Source organism: Loxodonta africana, chromosome 7, assembly GCF_030014295.1.
Source record: "Loxodonta africana isolate mLoxAfr1 chromosome 7, mLoxAfr1.hap2, whole genome shotgun sequence".
NCBI lineage: Eukaryota > Metazoa > Chordata > Mammalia > Proboscidea > Elephantidae > Loxodonta > Loxodonta africana.
This window is the reverse complement of record NC_087348.1, coordinates 18,960,018-18,976,364: the sequence shown is the minus strand read 5'-3', so window position 1 is coordinate 18,976,364 and position 16,347 is coordinate 18,960,018. Positions and strand designations below refer to the sequence as shown.

General features: G+C 44.3%; 1 protein-coding gene and 1 non-coding gene across 4 annotated transcripts; one reads left to right on the top strand and one right to left on the bottom strand.

Annotated features, from left to right (window-relative positions):
• Positions 1-786: 786 nt before the first annotated feature.
• Positions 787-857, bottom strand: TRNAR-UCU (transfer RNA arginine (anticodon UCU)). Its single transcript has one exon. It is a non-coding gene; the product is annotated as a tRNA-Arg (tRNA).
• Positions 858-2,298: 1,441 nt separating this feature from the next.
• On the top strand, positions 2,299-16,247 carry CLP1 (cleavage factor polyribonucleotide kinase subunit 1). Of its 3 annotated transcripts, none has more exons than XM_064288036.1 (3): positions 2,299-2,388; positions 3,503-4,130; positions 5,018-16,247. In XM_064288036.1, the coding sequence occupies exons 2-3, from the start codon at positions 3,525-3,527 to the stop codon at positions 5,687-5,689; spliced, it is 1,278 nt and encodes a 425-aa protein (XP_064144106.1). In that variant the 5' UTR covers positions 2,299-2,388; positions 3,503-3,524; the 3' UTR covers positions 5,690-16,247. The 3 variants fall into 3 exon arrangements, with proteins under 3 accessions (XP_064144106.1, XP_003421383.1, XP_023396309.1); XM_003421335.4 differs by having other exon boundaries at positions 2,342-2,473; XM_023540541.2 differs by having other exon boundaries at positions 2,364-2,473; positions 3,483-4,130.
• Positions 16,248-16,347: the final 100 nt, after the last annotated feature.

Here is a 16,347-nt window from a genome sequence, read left to right as displayed (position 1 = left end):
ATAGGAAATGTAAGTGGAGGAGGAATTTGAGGAGAACAATGGGAAGTGGGAAAAGAAAGGTGAGTAGCTTTCAGGGCACAGATTGGAAGTTTGGAAGCAAAAGAGATACCAGTGAATTTAAGTCAGCTCGGGAAGAAGATGATGAAGGATTTAGCAGGAAGAGGAGAATGAGAAGGACATAGGAAAATGGTATTATTATTTACGGTTGGGATGGCGATGATAAGAGTGCTCGGTGAAAGATTGAAAGTGAGTAAAGGAGAGGGGAGGCAAGCACAGAAGCTTTTTAGGCTGTGCCTGACTTCTGTATTTAAGAACCAAAATGGAGGAGTCTAAAAAAGGAAGGATGTTCTTCTCCCTAACTTCAGCTAGAGATGATCATACTATATCCAAATAAAGATGACCTTCAGATAATTGAGAGAAATTGCCTCAAGCAAAGGGACAGAGTGGGGGAGGTGAAGAGAAACAGATCTGGGAGATGCATTGCACGGAAATAGGAGAAGATGAGATCACTAAGGGAATAATTTGCAAAGGGAAAACCTGAACTGAGTATTTGAAAGATTGTTGTTCCTGTTAAGTGCTATGAAGTCTGCCCCCAACTCATGGCAACCCCATGTACAATAGGATCCACTGTTATTATCCATAGGATTTTCATTATTGTCCGGTTTTCAGAATTAGATGGCCAGGACTTTCTTCCTAGTCTTGGTGCGGAAGCTCCACTGAAACCTGTTCAGCATCACAGCAACATGCAAACCTCCACTGACAGATGAGCCGTGGCTGTGCATGAGGTGCATTGACTAGGAATCGAACCCAGGTCTCCCACATAGAAGGTGAGAGTTCTACCACTGAACCATCACTGCTCTCAAATGCAGTTCTGATGACAATGGTTTTTTAAAATAATTAATTGGAGAAGGAATGCATGCATGATGAATAAGTGAAATAACTAAAGCAGACTCTCAAAGAAAACAGAGAAGTGAGAAGTGAGGGCTGCACTGCTTGGAAAGTGAGTGCTAAGGTAGGGCAAGCAAGAGAAAAGCAAACCAGTAAATCTTTCCAGGTTCCTCAGTAGGGATTAACCATGTGAGCTGGACTGAAAAAAGAACTCACCTGTAAAGAGGGGATAATAATTATAGTACCTACCTCCGAGGATTCTTACGAAGATTAAATGAACTTACATCTGTAAAGTCCATAGGACAGTGCCTTGCACCTAGTACTATTTACGTGTTTGTTATTATTATAATAACTGGACTTGGACTCCAAAACCCCGATCCTAGCTCACCTAGTTACTGTGAAAGTTTGGGCAAGTCCCTTCACCTTAGTTTCCTTCCGATTCTGAAATTGCAGAGAATAAAGCCAACTTTTACAGGGTGAAAAAAGGGCTTTGAAAAATGTACTGTACAAATGGATGGCATTATTATATCCCGTCACTGCCCCCCCCAAGGCTATAACAAAAACTTAATAGCTAACATTAGATGCTTTCTACGTGACAGACATTGCGCTTAGTGCTTTGCTTGCGTCATCTTTTTCGATCTTCAGAACAACCCTAACAGGTTGGGTACTTTTATTTTCGCCATTTTACAGACAAGAAACCGGCTTTCTGATCGTTAAAGCCTGTGATTTGCCCAAAAGCACGCGACGAGCAAGTGATTATATATACGTAGTCGACCCTGTGGGCTGCGGAGTAGATGACTGACCTTTTCATCTGTCAGGGTTTTAGGGAAGGAAAGTCTCTTAACAAAATATCCCGCTCAGTGGGAGAAAGTTGTTGAATAATGAGGGACTTAATGAGAACTGAAAGGAATCTCCTGGAAATTTATTTATTCTTTTGTAAAAAAGTGTAGTTTTGAATGCTCTGTATGTGCCAAGCACTGTGCCAGGTAAGGGATGACACGTCAGCTTAGCTTCTGGCACACTGTTTCCCTCCACGTTGCCCTATCCCTCGGTTCCCTCGTGCCCAAACGGAGTTTTTCTAATTTCCCCTCTTCCTGGCCTGCGGTTCAAGCAAACAGACCACTGTGGGACCCCTAAAGTGTGTGCGCTCCCTTGTCGGCCTCACTAACTCTTCCCCCGCGAGAGGTGAGCCGGAACTCAGGGACTAGAGCCCGCAACAGCAGCGCCTCCAAGTTCGTTGTCTGGTCAGCCGATCGCCGCGTAACCGCCACGCCCCCAATCCCCGCTCGCCCGCTTTGCAAACAATGATTGCTGAGGCCCCGCCCACTTTGAGTCACGATCAAAACAATCCTTTAACTACAACTCCCAGAAGGCCGAGTGTCTGCGCTAAGTGGGCTGCTCATGGCTGTTCCGGCATTAGTATACCAAGCGGCGTCGCGCGACCGGGTCTACTTCCACTGCGCAAGTGCGGAAGGGCCCTTGTTTCCGGCGTGGGTCTAGGTGAGCGAGCTTTCCGGCTGGGTTTAAATTCTACCTGTGATAGCTTCCCGTTTACCGGTTTAGGCTCGGGCTCGAGGACGTGCAGGTGAGAAAATAAGCTCAGAAAGGCAAACGTCGCCGCCGCGGAGGCCGGGACGAATGCTGGACCTAGAGCTGCGGTCTGGGATTGGAAAGAATTCTTGACGTTTTCTTGGCAGTGGAAGTTTAAAAAAAAAAAACCAAACCCGTTGCCGTCGAGTCGATTCCGACTGATAGCGACCCTATAGGACAGAGTAGATCTGCCCCATAGAGTTTCCAAGGAGCACCTGGCGGATTTGAACTGCTTACCTTTAGGTTACCAGCTGTACCGCTTAACCACTACGCCACCAGGGTTTCCAGTGGAAGTTTACTCAGTGCTTTTTTCCTCCTACAATTCGTATTAATCCCAGAACAGCACTGTGTGTGAGGAAGTGTAAGTGCTTCCAGTTCACAGCCTAGGAAAGATTCGGAGAAGTTGTGATTTCTCCAAAGACACTGCCTGTAGTTACGGAGCCGGGCCTTAGAGTGTTTTGTAAAGCCAAACCCGGTATCCTTTGCTTTGCATCCGGGTTGCGGACGCCCTTCCTTGTAACGAGGATGGGTGAGGAGTGGGCATTTGTTGTCTTCTATTCTCAAACCTGCAGTACCCCAGTAGAGCGATGAAGGTGATGTATTCAAGCCCTCTGCCAATCTGTAGAATAGTTTTCCTTTTCTATATGGGTCATTTATTCAGTCATTGTATTTACTGAGGTGTCTGTGGTTTGTCAGGAGCCCTGATGGCGCAGTGGTTAAGAGCTACAGCGAGCTACGTCTGCTAACCAAAAGGTCGGCAGTTCAAATCCACAAACCACTCCTTGGAAACCCTGTGGAGAAGTTCTCCTGTGTCCGGTAGGGCTGCTACGAGTCAGAATTGACTCGACAGCAACGGGTGCAGTTCTAGCCACTAGAGGTACGACAGCAAAGAAAAATGCCTAATCCTTGTTTTCTAGTGGCGGGGGGAGAAAGACAACAAACAAATATAAGATAAAGGGAATATCTGTTGGAAGATTTTGAATGGGGGCCTATCATATGTGTAGATCTGATATTTGTGTTTCAGGCACAGCAGCTACACACAAAAGATGGGAGAGGAGGCCAATGATGACAAGAAGCCAACAACTAAATTTGAACTAGAGCGAGAAACAGAACTTCGCTTTGAGGTGGAGGCATCTCAGTCAGTTCAGTTGGAGCTACTGGCTGGCATGGCAGAAATCTTTGGCACAGAGCTGACCCGAAACAAGAAATTCACCTTTGACGCTGGTGCCAAGGTGGCTGTTTTCACCTGGCATGGCTGCTCTGTGCAGCTGAGCGGCCGCACTGAGGTGGCTTATGTCTCCAAGGACACCCCTATGCTGCTTTACCTCAACACTCACACAGCCTTGGAGCAGATGCGGAGGCAGGCAGAGAAGGAAGAAGAGCGAGGCCCCCGAGTAATGGTAGTGGGCCCCACTGATGTGGGCAAGTCCACAGTGTGCCGCCTACTGCTCAACTATGCAGTGCGTTTGGGGCGCCGCCCGACTTACGTGGAGCTGGATGTGGGCCAGGGCTCTGTGTCCATCCCTGGCACCATGGGGGCCCTCTACATTGAGCGGCCAGCGGATGTTGAAGAGGGCTTCTCTATCCAGGCCCCTCTGGTCTATCATTTTGGCTCCACCACACCCGGCACCAACATCAAGCTTTATAATAAGGTCAGAGTCAGAACCATGATGGGGTAGAGGGAAGGGTTGGTATCAGTATAGGAAGCAGAGAAAATTTGTCTGCTTGTTAAAAGTGTCTGTAGCTATCTCTTTGCTTCGTCTTGACTGGAATTACTGCTAGATGGTTTCAGAAAAGGCCGTTTCACATGTAAGCCACTCTCAGACTGTTAAACATTTCTGTAGACCTATTCTTTTTAATTTTTGTGTGCTTTAAGTGAAAGTTTACAAATCAAGTCAGTCTCTCATACAAAAATTTATATACACCTTGCTGTATACTCCTGGTTGCTCTCCTGGTAATGAGACAGCACACTTCTCTCCACTGTCTACTTTCGTGTCCATTCAGGCAGCTTCTGACCCCCTCTGCCTTCTCATCTCCCCTCCAGACAGGTGCTGCCCACATAGTCTCGTGTCTACTTGATCCAAGAACCTCACTCCTCACCAGTATCTTTCTCTATCCTATAGTCCAGTCCAGCCCCTGTCTGAGGAGTTGGCTTTGGGAATGGTTCTATAGACCTATTCTTAGTAAAGGTCTCTGGGTGGCACAGACGGTTCCTGCTTGATTACTAATCTAAAGGTTGGCAGTTTAAACCTACCCAGCCATACTGTGGAAGGAAGGCCTGGAGATCTGCTTCTGTAACGATTACAGCCAAGAAAACCATATGGAGCATTTCTATTCTGTAATGTGAGGTCGTCTCCATGGTAATAGGTTTGGTATTTTAGCAATTGATTAAATTATTTCCACTTGGGATATAAGATAGGAGGTTGAAGAAGCAACATAAAGTAGAAATTGAAACAATCCACATTATGTGGGTAAAATTGCAACCATGAAAAATGTTTTTTGCTTTTTTTTTTTCTCACCTTGGTCCTTTCTTCTGCAGATTACATCTCGTCTGGCAGATGTGTTCAACCAAAGGTGTGAGGTGAACAGGAGGGCCTCCGTGAGTGGCTGTGTCATTAACACCTGTGGCTGGGTCAAGGGCTCTGGCTACCATGCCCTGGTGCACGCAGCCTCAGCTTTTGAGGTAGATGTGGTTGTGGTTCTGGATCAAGAACGGCTGTATAACGAACTGAAACGGGACCTGCCCCACTTTGTACGTACTGTGCTCCTCCCTAAATCAGGGGGTGTGGTTGAGCGCTCCAAGGACTTCCGGCGGGAATGTCGGGATGAACGGATCCGTGAGTATTTCTATGGATTCCGAGGCTGTTTCTACCCCCATGCATTCAATGTCAAGTTTTCAGATGTAAAAATATACAAAGTCGGGGCCCCCACCATCCCAGACTCCTGTTTGCCTCTAGGCATGTCTCAGGAGGATAATCAACTCAAGCTAGTACCTGTCACCCCTGGCCGAGATATGGTGCACCACCTCCTGAGCGTTAGCACTGCTGAGGGCACAGAGGAGAACCTTTCAGAGACAAGTGTTGCTGGCTTCATCGTGGTAACCAGTGTGGACCTAGAGCATCAAGTGTTTACTGTCCTCTCTCCAGCCCCCCGCCCGCTGCCTAAGAACTTCCTTCTCATCATGGATATCCGATTCATGGATCTTAAGTAGAGATCAGCAAGAAGCCTTGCTGCCTGGGGCATAGGGAACTTCTGACCATCACCGAAGGCAGATGGGCTGAGGCATGAGATCTGTTGAGGGCAGGCTGACCAGTAAATGGTGGACTAGTGGAAAACATACATTCTACCTCTTAAAACATGCGGTGGTAACCTGACTATTCTGGTCTTGAACCAAAAGGAAAAACCATCACCTAAGATGCCAATTTGAATTCTCCAAGACTGTGAATAATCCTTTATTGTTCACTGTGCTATTAAATAATATGGGGACTACTTTTTAGGAGGGTTTTTTAATTTTTATTCCTGCTTTATAGTCTGTTTACAGTACTTGCTATCTCATTAATCCAAGATGAAAGAGTGACTCTTCCCAGTAAAGTTGAAACTTGGAAAAAAAAATGTATTTTAATAAATATTTTTGCCATACCATGAAAGTTGGTGAGATTTTTAAAGTTCATTCCGTAAGCATTATAGTAACATCGTTGGAATGACTTACTGTTAACTGCTCAGAGGAGTTGTTGTTGTAGGTGCCATCGAGTCTGTTCTGACTCATAGTGACCTTATGCACAACAGAACGAAACACTGCCCGGTCCTGCTCCATCCTTAACAATTGTTATGCTTGAGCTCATTGTTGCAGCCACTGTGTCAGTCCACCTCGTTGAGGGTCTTCCTTTTTTCCGCTGACCCTGTACTTTGCCAAGCATGATGTTCTTCTCCAGGGACTGATGCCTCCTGACAACATGTCCAAAGTATGTAAGACGCAGTATCGCCATCCTTGCTTCTAAGGAGCATTCTGGTTGTACTTCTTCCAAGGCAGATTTGTTCGTTCTCTTGGCAGCCCATGGTATATTCAGTATTCTTTGCCAACACCGCAGTTCAGAGGCGTCAATAATTCTTCGGTCTTCCTTATTCACTGTCCAGCTTTCACATGCGTATGATGTGATTGAAAATACCATGGCTTGGTTCAGGCGCACCTTAGTCTTCAAAGTAACATCTTTGCTCTTCAGCACTTTAAAGAGGTTCTTTGCAGCACATTTACCCAATGCAGTGTGTCTTGATTTCTTAACTGCTGCTTCCATAGCCGGTGATTGTGGATCCAAGTAAAATGAAATCCTTGACGACTTCAATCTTTTCTCTATTTATCATGATGTTGCTCATTGATCCAGTTGTGAGGATTTTTGTTTTCTTTATGTTGAGATGCAATTCATACTGAAGGCTGTGGTCTTTGATCTTCATTAGTAACTGGTTCAAGCCCTTTTCACTTTTAGCAAGCAAGGTTGTGTCATCTGTATAACGCGGGTTGTTAACGAGTCTTCCTCCAATCCTGATGCCCCAAAAGGGAACAACACGCTTGGCATTTCTCAAGCTGAACTGAAGAAAAAATTCAAGCCTGGAGTTGCAATAGAGAAAGATTCTGTACGGAAAATATTAAACGACTCAGGAAGCATCTAAGGAAGATGGAAGGAATACACAGAGTCATTATACCAAAAAGAATTAGTCTTTGTTCAACCATTTCAAGAGGTGGCATGTGATCAGGAACCGATGGTACTGAAAGAAGAAGTCCAAGATGCTCTGAAAGCATTGGCAAAAAACAAGGCTCCAGGAATTGATGGAATATCAATTGGGGTGTTTCAACAAACAGATGCAACGCTGGAGGGGCTCACTCGTCTATGCCAAGAAATATGGAAGACAGCTTCCTGGCCAACTGACTGGAAGAGATCCATATTTATGCCTATTCCCAAGAAAGGTGATCCAACCGAATGTTGAAATTATAGAACAATATCATTAATATCACACGCAAGCAAAATTTTGGTGAAGATCATTCAAAAACGGCTGCAGCAGTATATCGACAGGGAACTGCCAGAAATTCAGGCTGGTTTCAGAAGAGGACGTGGAACCAGGGATATCATTGCTGATGTCAGGTGGATCCTGGCTGAAAGCAGAGAATACCAGAAGGATGTTTACCTGTGCTTTATTGACTATGCAAAGGCATTCAACTGTGTGGATCATAACAAATTATGGATAATATTGCGAAGAGTGGGAATCCCAGAACACTTAATTGTGCTCATGAGGAACCTTTACATAGATCAAGAGGCAGTTGTTTGGACAGAACAAAGGAATACTGATTGGTTTAGTCAGAAAAGTGTGGGTCAGGGTTGTATTCTTTCACCATACCTATTCAGTCTGTATGCTGACCAAATAATACGAGAAGCTGGACAATATGAGGAAGAATGGGGCATCAGGACTGGAGGAAGACTCGTTAACCTGCATTATGTGGATGACACAACCTTGCTTGCTTAGAGGAGGGGAAAGCCAAAAACCCACCTGTGAGCCAAGCAGATGAGTTTTTATGATGATTTCCCTCCCCTTGCACTAAGAAATAAATAAATAGATACTAAATCTGTTGTCAGTGCTGGGTTTACTCTGGGGAATTGAAAGCTGTTGATAAACTCTGGGGATAAGGTTTCAGATCTAATCATTTTACAGAGATGGCTCATTTGCTTTCAGTCACAGCTACCTTTTCTATTGTTTTTTTAGTGGAATCAGGCCCTACGTCAAAGTGTAATTTTAGTTTTCTAGTGGTAGGAAGCTGGGGAAGTCCATTCGCTTTGATCCCTTGGAAGAGATTGTTTGGTGTTCCTAGTTTAGACTTGGATTATTTAACAAGTGTCTGATACCATTCATTCATATATCCATTCATTGTTTCAGTAAATGAGCACCCACATTTGCCAGGAGGCATTCTGAATATTGGTGTTGGCGAAGAATATCGAATATACCATTGGACTGCCAGAAGAACGGCTATCTGGTGGTGCAGTGGTTAAGAGATTGGCTACTAACTATAAAGTTTGGCAGTTTGAATCCACCAATTGCTCCTTGCAAACCCTGTGGGCAGTTTTACTGCGTCCTGTAGGGTCGTTATGAGTCAGAATCGATTTGATGGCAACAAGAGGGTGCAAGAATAACAAATCTGTCTTAGAAGAAGTACACTGAGAGTGCACCTTAGAAACGAGGACAGCGAGACTTAGTCTCAGGTACTTTGGACATGGTTACGGGTTGAATTGTGTCCCCCAAAAATGTGGGTCCGCGTGACTAGGCCATGAGTCCCAGTACTGTGTGGTTGTTCACCATTTTGTGATCTGATGTGATTATCTTGTTTGTTATAAATCCTAACCTCTGTGAAGTTAATAAGGCAGGATTAGAGGCAGTTACGTTAACAAGGTAGGATGCTATAGGATTAGGTTGTATCTTAAGTCAGTCTCTTTGAAATATAAAAGAATCAAGCAGAGAGGAGAGGGGCCTCATTATCACCAAGCAAAAAGATCCAGGAGTGGAGCACGTCCTTTGGACCCAGGGTCCCTGTGCTGAGAAGGTCCTAGACGAGGGGAAAGATTGATGACAAGGACTTTCTCCCAGAGCTGACAGAGAAAGCCTTGCCCTGGAGCTGGCACTCTGAATTTGGGCTTCTAGACTCTTAAACTATGAGAAAAGAAACTACTGTTTGTTAAAGCCGTCAACTTGCGGTATTTCTCATATAGCAGCACTAGATAACTAAGACAGGCATGTTATCGGGGGACTGGTCCCTGGAGAAGGACATCATGGCTGGTAAAGTAGAGGGTCAGTGAAAAAGGAAGACTTAATGAGATGGATTGACACAGTGGCTGCCACAATGGGCTTAAATGTAGTAGCAACCATCATGAGGATGGCAGAGGACCAGGCAGTGTTTCATTCTGTTCTACATAGGGTCACTATGAATTGGAACTGACTTAGCAGCACCTAAGGACAACAATAATTCTGGTTAGGTACAAGATAAAAGTCTTATAGGAGCTTCCATTACAGAACAAACAAGAAAAAAAGATAAGTGCTATGTAGAGACTTAAAATTGGGTAACATGAGAGAGTGACTAGAAAGTTAGATTGGGTGGTCAGGAAAGTCCTCTCTGAGGTAAGACCTGAAAAGGCGTGTGAAGTTTGGATTAAAACCTGCCTAGTGGTGGAATCGGTGCAAGAAGCAAAGAAAGGAACAAGCTCGATGTGCTTGGGGAAGAGAAAAGCTGATGTGTTTGGAGTGTAGTGAATCAAGGAGAAAGTGGTACAAGATGAGGTTGAAGGGAGCAGCAAAGATCAAATAATGTAGAGCTTTGTGAAATCAGGGTGAAGAATTTGGATTTGATTCTGAGAGCAGTGGGAACCATGGGGGACGAGGCAGTTAAGGCAAGGAATGACATGATCTAATATCCATTTGGAAAAGATCACTGTTGGATGGAGAGTGGATATAGAGGCAAGAGTAGAAGCAAGAAGCCTTGAGTGGCCTTAATGCGAGAATAAAGGCAGCAGAGATAGAGCTGATAAGTAGATTGCTTCTGGATACAGGCAGTTCCCAGGTTACTAATGACTGACTTGTGGACAACTTGTACTTAAGAATGGACTGCCATAATCCATCATATCAATCCAATGCTGTCGACTATTAAAAACTTGAGTTAAATACAAAGATTCATAATAATGAATGCATGTGCTACTTTGTGACACTCAGGAAAACATTGCATGGTGTGGAAGTGTTTCTTAATTGCTTTCTATGCATGTTGTTAGGTGCTGTCCAGTCAGTGCCAACTCATAGCCACCCTATGTACAACAGAACAAAACACTGCCTGGTCCTGCCCCATCCTCATAATCCTTGATATGTTTGAGCCTACTGTGGCAGCCACAGTGTCAGTTCACCTCGTTGAGGGTCTTACTGTTTTTCGCTGACCCTCTACCAAGCATGATGTCCTTCTCCAGGGACTAGTCCCTCCCAGTATATCCAAAACATGTGATATGAAGTCTCACCATCCTCCCTCCTAAGGAGCATTCTGGCTGCACTTCTTCCAAGACAGATTTGTTTGTTTTGGCAGTCCATGGTATGTTCAATATTTGCCAACACCATAATTCAGATGCATCAATTTTTCTTGGGTCTTCCTTAGTCATTGTCCAGCTTTCACATACATATGAGGCGGTTGAAAATATGATGGCTTGGGGCAGGCACACCTTAGTTCTAAAAGTAACATCTTTGCTTTTTAATGCTCAAAAGAGGTCTTCTGCAGCAGATTTGCTTAATGCAATATGTTGCTTTATTTCTTGACTGCTGCTTCTATGGGCATTGATTGCAGATCCGAGTAAAATAAAATTTTTGACAATGTCATTATTTTCTCTCTTTCTCATGATGTTGCTCATTGGTCCAGTTGTGGGGATTTTTTTCCTTATGTTGAGGTGTACTCCTTACTGGAGGCTGTGGTCTTTGATCTTCATCAACAAGTACTTCAAGTTCTCTTTGGTTGTGTCATCTGCATATCCCAGAGAGTCTTCCTCCAATCCTGATGCTGCGTTCTTCTTCATATAGTTCAGTTTTTCAAGATTATTTGCTGAGCATACATATTGAATAAGTATGGTGAAAGATACAACCCTGATGCACACCTTGCCAGATTTTAAACAATGTAGTATCCCCTCGTTCTGTTCAAACGACTTCCTCTTGGTCTATGTACAGGTTCCATATGAGCACAATTAAGTGTTCTAGAATTCCCGTTCTTTGCAGTGTTACCCATAATTTGTTATGATCCACACAGTCGAATGCATTTGCGGTAGTCAGTAAAACACAGGTAAACATCTTTCTGGTATTCTCTGCATTCAGCCAGGATCCATCTGACATCAGCATGATATCCCTTTTTCCACGTGCTCTTCTGAACCTGCCTTGAATTTCTGGCAGTTCCCTTCAGTGTACTGCTGCAACTATCTGTGAATTATCTTCAGCAAAATTTTACTTGTGTGTGGTATTAATGATATTGTTGAGTACTTTCCACATTTTGTTGGAGCATCTTTCTTTGGAATGGGTACAAATATGGATCTCTTTCAGTCAGTTGGTCAGGTAGCTCTCTTCCAAATTTCTTGGCATAGATGAGTGAGTGCTTCAAGTGTTGCATATCAACAGACTCTAGAGGGAGTGAAATTAATGATGACTGTGTGTTCCTGACGCTATTTTTTCCTATATGTTTTTCATTTTTCAAAGAAGGAAAAAGGAAGAAAATGCAAGAGTGAAATCCTTTTGTAGATAAGAGGGGATGGGATCCAGAGCACAAGGGACTGTCCTTTAACGTGAACAGAAAAATTCCATGAAGACAGGAGGAAAGTATTTTAAAAAAAGAGGTCATTGGTGATTTTGGTGCTGAAAAGACAGGGGTACTGTATTTTTTGCAAATAGCACACCCACATAAATAACACACGCATAATGCTAGGAAATGACAAAATTATATAAAAAAAATTCTGGCATAGTGTGCCCATGCATATAACCTGCATGTCTTGTGACATTTCTAGAAGTGAATTTTGGCCTCATTTATATTCTTTGGTTTCAAAATGGTGCCCCATTCCCATTACGAGCCCGTTCAGTTCACTACTGGTTGCACTTGATTTAGGAAAATGCTGTTGTTGTTAGGTGCCGTTGAGGCATTTCTGCCTCAGTGACCCTGCGTACAACAGAGTGAAACAGTGTCCGGTCCTGCGCCGTTCTCACAATCTTTGCTATGTTTGAGCCCAGTATCATAGCCACTGTGTTAACCCATCTCATTGAGAGTCTTCCTTAAGTGAACTTTCCGTGGGATCAGTTTTATCCCAGTAACATTAAATCTACTGAACAGAAAAAAAAAAAAATTTGAAGTTAGTAACGGAAAAAAAAAAAATTGGTATAATGTGCTTATGAAAATAACATGGGGTGGGTTACGTAGTTTGCAGAAAAAAAAACATGCATGTCATTTGTGTAAAAATATGGTATTCCTCTCTGATTACTTCTAAGTCCAAGGGTGGCATTTTGTTTACAATGAGCTGTCATCTATAGGTGTGAGAAGATGCAAGTGAAGGGGATTTGAAATAGTATAGACAAGCTACGATAGACAAACTATAATATTATTTGATACTCATAGCGAAATAATTGAAGTTTGGTGGGGTAGATAGCCCATTGTCTGAGTCTAGGTTTTACTGTGGAATACTTTTCAGAAGTGGATGGCAGTTTAAACCTTGTTTTCTTTGAAACCTTATTTGAACATTATGTTCTATTAAACATTGTTTCCAGAAATTACCTTGCATGATACTAGGGAATAGCAGACACTTGAAAACTGGACAAGAAAATGAAATCTCTCTAAACCTTGGAATTAATGCCATTGTTGGTTCTCATCCAGCTAAGTACTTGGTATCCGGTATAATCTAGCATACCACAAGAGATCTTCAGAGTGTGTGGTTGGGTGGTGGAAGGTTGAACTTTCTCCCCCCATTTAGCACCGTCTAACGAGAATATGGAAACCCTGGTGGCATAGTGGTTAAGTGCTGTGGCTGCTAACCAAAGGGTCTGCAGTTTGAATCCGCCAGATGCTCCTTGGGAACTCCATGGGGCAGTTCTACTCTGTCCTATAGGGCTGCTATGAGTGGGAATCAACTCGACAGCACTGGGTTTGGTTTTTTTAGTTTAACGAGAATATATCACTATTTACAGGCCGACCAGTGGTGCACTGACTAAGTGCTTGTCTGCTAGCCACAAGGTTGGTGATTAGAACTCATCCAGTGGTTCTAGGGGAAAACCACCTGGTGATCTGCTTTTATAAACATTACAGCCTATAAAGCCTTATGGGGCAGTTCTGTTCTGTTGCATGGGGTCACTAGAGTTGTAAATTGACTCTTTGGCACCTAACAACAACAGCTGGAAGTAGATCCTTGAGTGACACGTGTGGTTTGCACTTGACTACTACTACCACGCATCTGTCAGTTTGTCCTACTGTGGTGGCTTGCATGTTGCTGTGATGCTGGAAGCCATGCCACTGGTATTTTACATACCAGCAGGGTCACCCATGATGGACAAGTTTTACTGGAGTTTCCAGTCTAAGACTATGATGATGAACCTGGCTGTCTCTGAAAAAACTGTCCAGTGAAAACCTTACAAATAGCAGCGGAACAGTGTCTGATACAGTGCTGGAAGATGAGCCCTGCAGGTTGGAAGGCACTCAAAATATCACTGGGGAAGAGTTGCCTCTTCAAAATAGCCTTAATGACGTGGGTGGAGTAAAACTTTCAGGACCTTATTTTGTGATGTGGCAAAACTCAAAATGAGAAGAAACAGCTGCAAACATCATTAATAATTGGAATGTGAAATATAAGAATTATGAATCTAGGAAAATTGGAAATCCATCAGAAATGAAGTGGAACACACAAAGATCAACATCCAAGGCATTTGGGAGCTGAAATGGATGGTATTGACCATTTTGAATCAATCATATGGTCTACTATGCAGGGAATGACAAATTGAAGAGGAATGGCATCACATTCATTGTCAAAAATATCTACCCTGAAGTACAACACTGTCAGTGATAGGATAATATCTATACACCTACAAGGAAGACCAGTTAATATGAATATAGTATGGACTGCCAGAAGAACAAATAAGTCTTGTCCTGGAAGTAGTATGAGTGCTCCTTAGAAGCAAGGATGGCTAGACTTCATGTCATGTACTTTGGACATGTTATAAGGAGGGACCAATCCCTGGAGAAGGATATCATGCTTGGTAAAGGGTCAGCAAAGAAGAGGAAGACCCTCAACGAGATGGACTAACACAGTGGATGCAACAATGGGCTCAAGCATAACAATTGTGAGAATGGTGCAGCACCAGGTGGTGTATTGTTTTGTTGTACAAAGGGTTGCTATCAGTTGGAATGGACTGTATGTCACCTGTCTTGGTTATCCAGCGCAACTACAACAGAAATACCACACCTGGATGGCTTCAACAAACAGAAGCTTATTCTCTCACAGTCTAGTAGGCTAGAAGGCCAAATTCAGGGAGTCAGCTCCAGGGGAAGTCTTTCTCTCTCTGTTGGCTCTAGAAGAAGGTCCTTGTCATCAGTCTTCCCCTAGTGGAGGAGCTTCTCAGTGCAGGAACCCCAGGTCCCAAGGAAGTGCTCTGCTCCTGGCACTGCTTTCATGGTGGTATTAGGTTCCCCATGCGTCTCTGCTTGCTTCCTTCTAAAGACACAATCCAATCTTGTATCTTGAGTCCTGCCTCATTAACATAACGAACGGCCTCTAATCCCATCTTGTCAACATCATCGAGATAGGATTTACAACACATAGGATAATCACATCAGATGATAAAATGGTGGACAATCACATAATACTGGTAATCGTGGCCTAGCCAAATTGATACACATATTTCTTGGGGGACAGAATTCAACCCATGACAGCATGTAACAACAAATTGTTTTACAGATTTCGTTTATTGGTACACGCTGCCATTAAAAAGAGAATTCTGCAGTATGTTGTAATAAATGGTGGATTGAAGCCCCATGCAAGAATAAATTAGAACCTCAGATACAGGCCCTGTCAGAGGAAGAACTAGACTAGACCTGGAAATTAAGAGAAAGTAGACCTTTGTCCTTTAGTTTGCTGCTTAATACTAAAATTTAAGAGCCACAGTTAAACTAGCAACATTTGATCCAAACCCTAAGGCAGATCACACTTTACAGGTGAGGAACCTTGGCTTCAGAGAAGTGGTTGGTGGACCATCTTGTAGAAAGACTACTATTAACAGCTAGAACTGCTTTCAAAAGAGAAATGGCTTGGAGTTGAGTGAGAGAACACCTTGTGTAGCTCTCCGGATTAGAGCTGTTGTGGGCTAACTGAGGCAAAGTTTGGTGCTGTGATAAACGGAGAGTTGGCCAGCAGTTCGCCAGGACAGGAGCTTCCAGAGAACCTTTTCCGTGGGTGAGATTAAGGACGAGGAGGACCATTCCTCAAGACGGCTCCCACTCGGGAGGGCAGTCACCACCGCAGATAGCGCGCACCCAGGCTCGCGACCGCTGTCTTTCCCCTTCCTCCCGGGTCTTTGGCAGCAGTTTTGGCCCACATTGGCTCTTTTAGCTCTGCTTCCCTTCCATATAGGAGCCACAGTCCAGCCCATTCTATTACCCAGGGAGTCTGCCAGTACCAGGGAATTCGCCCGGTGAGGGGCTTCTCCATCAAGATTGTTTTAAATAAAGTTCTCCATAGCAAAAAAAAAAAAAAAAGTAAATCGCCACACAACTGACCAATGTAGGAAGGAGTGAAGCAGGAAGAGGGTGGGACCTATCGGTAATTGGTTACACTAGACGTCCGTCTGGACTGTGCCACACTTACTTAGAGGTTTGGTTAACTCGAGCGAGTAGTTGGTTACTTTCGATCACTTCTAGTGTACAGACATAATCTTTTTAACTTCCGAAGGCCGTGTCCTACATACAGTAAGAAGAGAAAATAGACTGTAGGCAAAGGGAAGACTTGTTCGGCCATTTCTCTATTCCTGACTCCTGCGTAGTAAGCCAATCCTCCTCTCCCTGTCGCCTGAGGAACCCGAGGGCCGTGCGCGCGCGCCCTCGTTTTCTCGCGTGCGTGCGGCGCTGTCCTCGTATAGCCAATCAGACCGCGAGGTCGCCGCGGTCGCTGGGGTTCGCGCGCACGCTCCAGAGCGGAGTTGGGAGGGGGTTATGGGTGAATGGGAGAGTGAGCGGGGGCGGGCGCGGCGGCATGAATGAGAGAAACGTGCCCGGCGCGAGACGTCGCGCGCGCCGCGATCAGAGAGCCAATGGGAACGCAGGGAGGGCTCGAGACCCGGTACTGAGGG

What these genes read in the sequence shown, in the direction of transcription:
- CLP1 (XM_064288036.1), top strand. Translation starts at nt 3,525, where the DNA reads ATGGGAGAGGAGGCCAATGATGACAAGAAGCCAACAACTAAATTTGAA. An exon ending in ACATCAAGCTTTATAATAAG is followed by an intron (nt 4,131 to 5,017) that starts GTCAGAGTCAGA and finishes TTTCTTCTGCAG; the next exon opens with ATTACATCTCGTCTGGCAGA.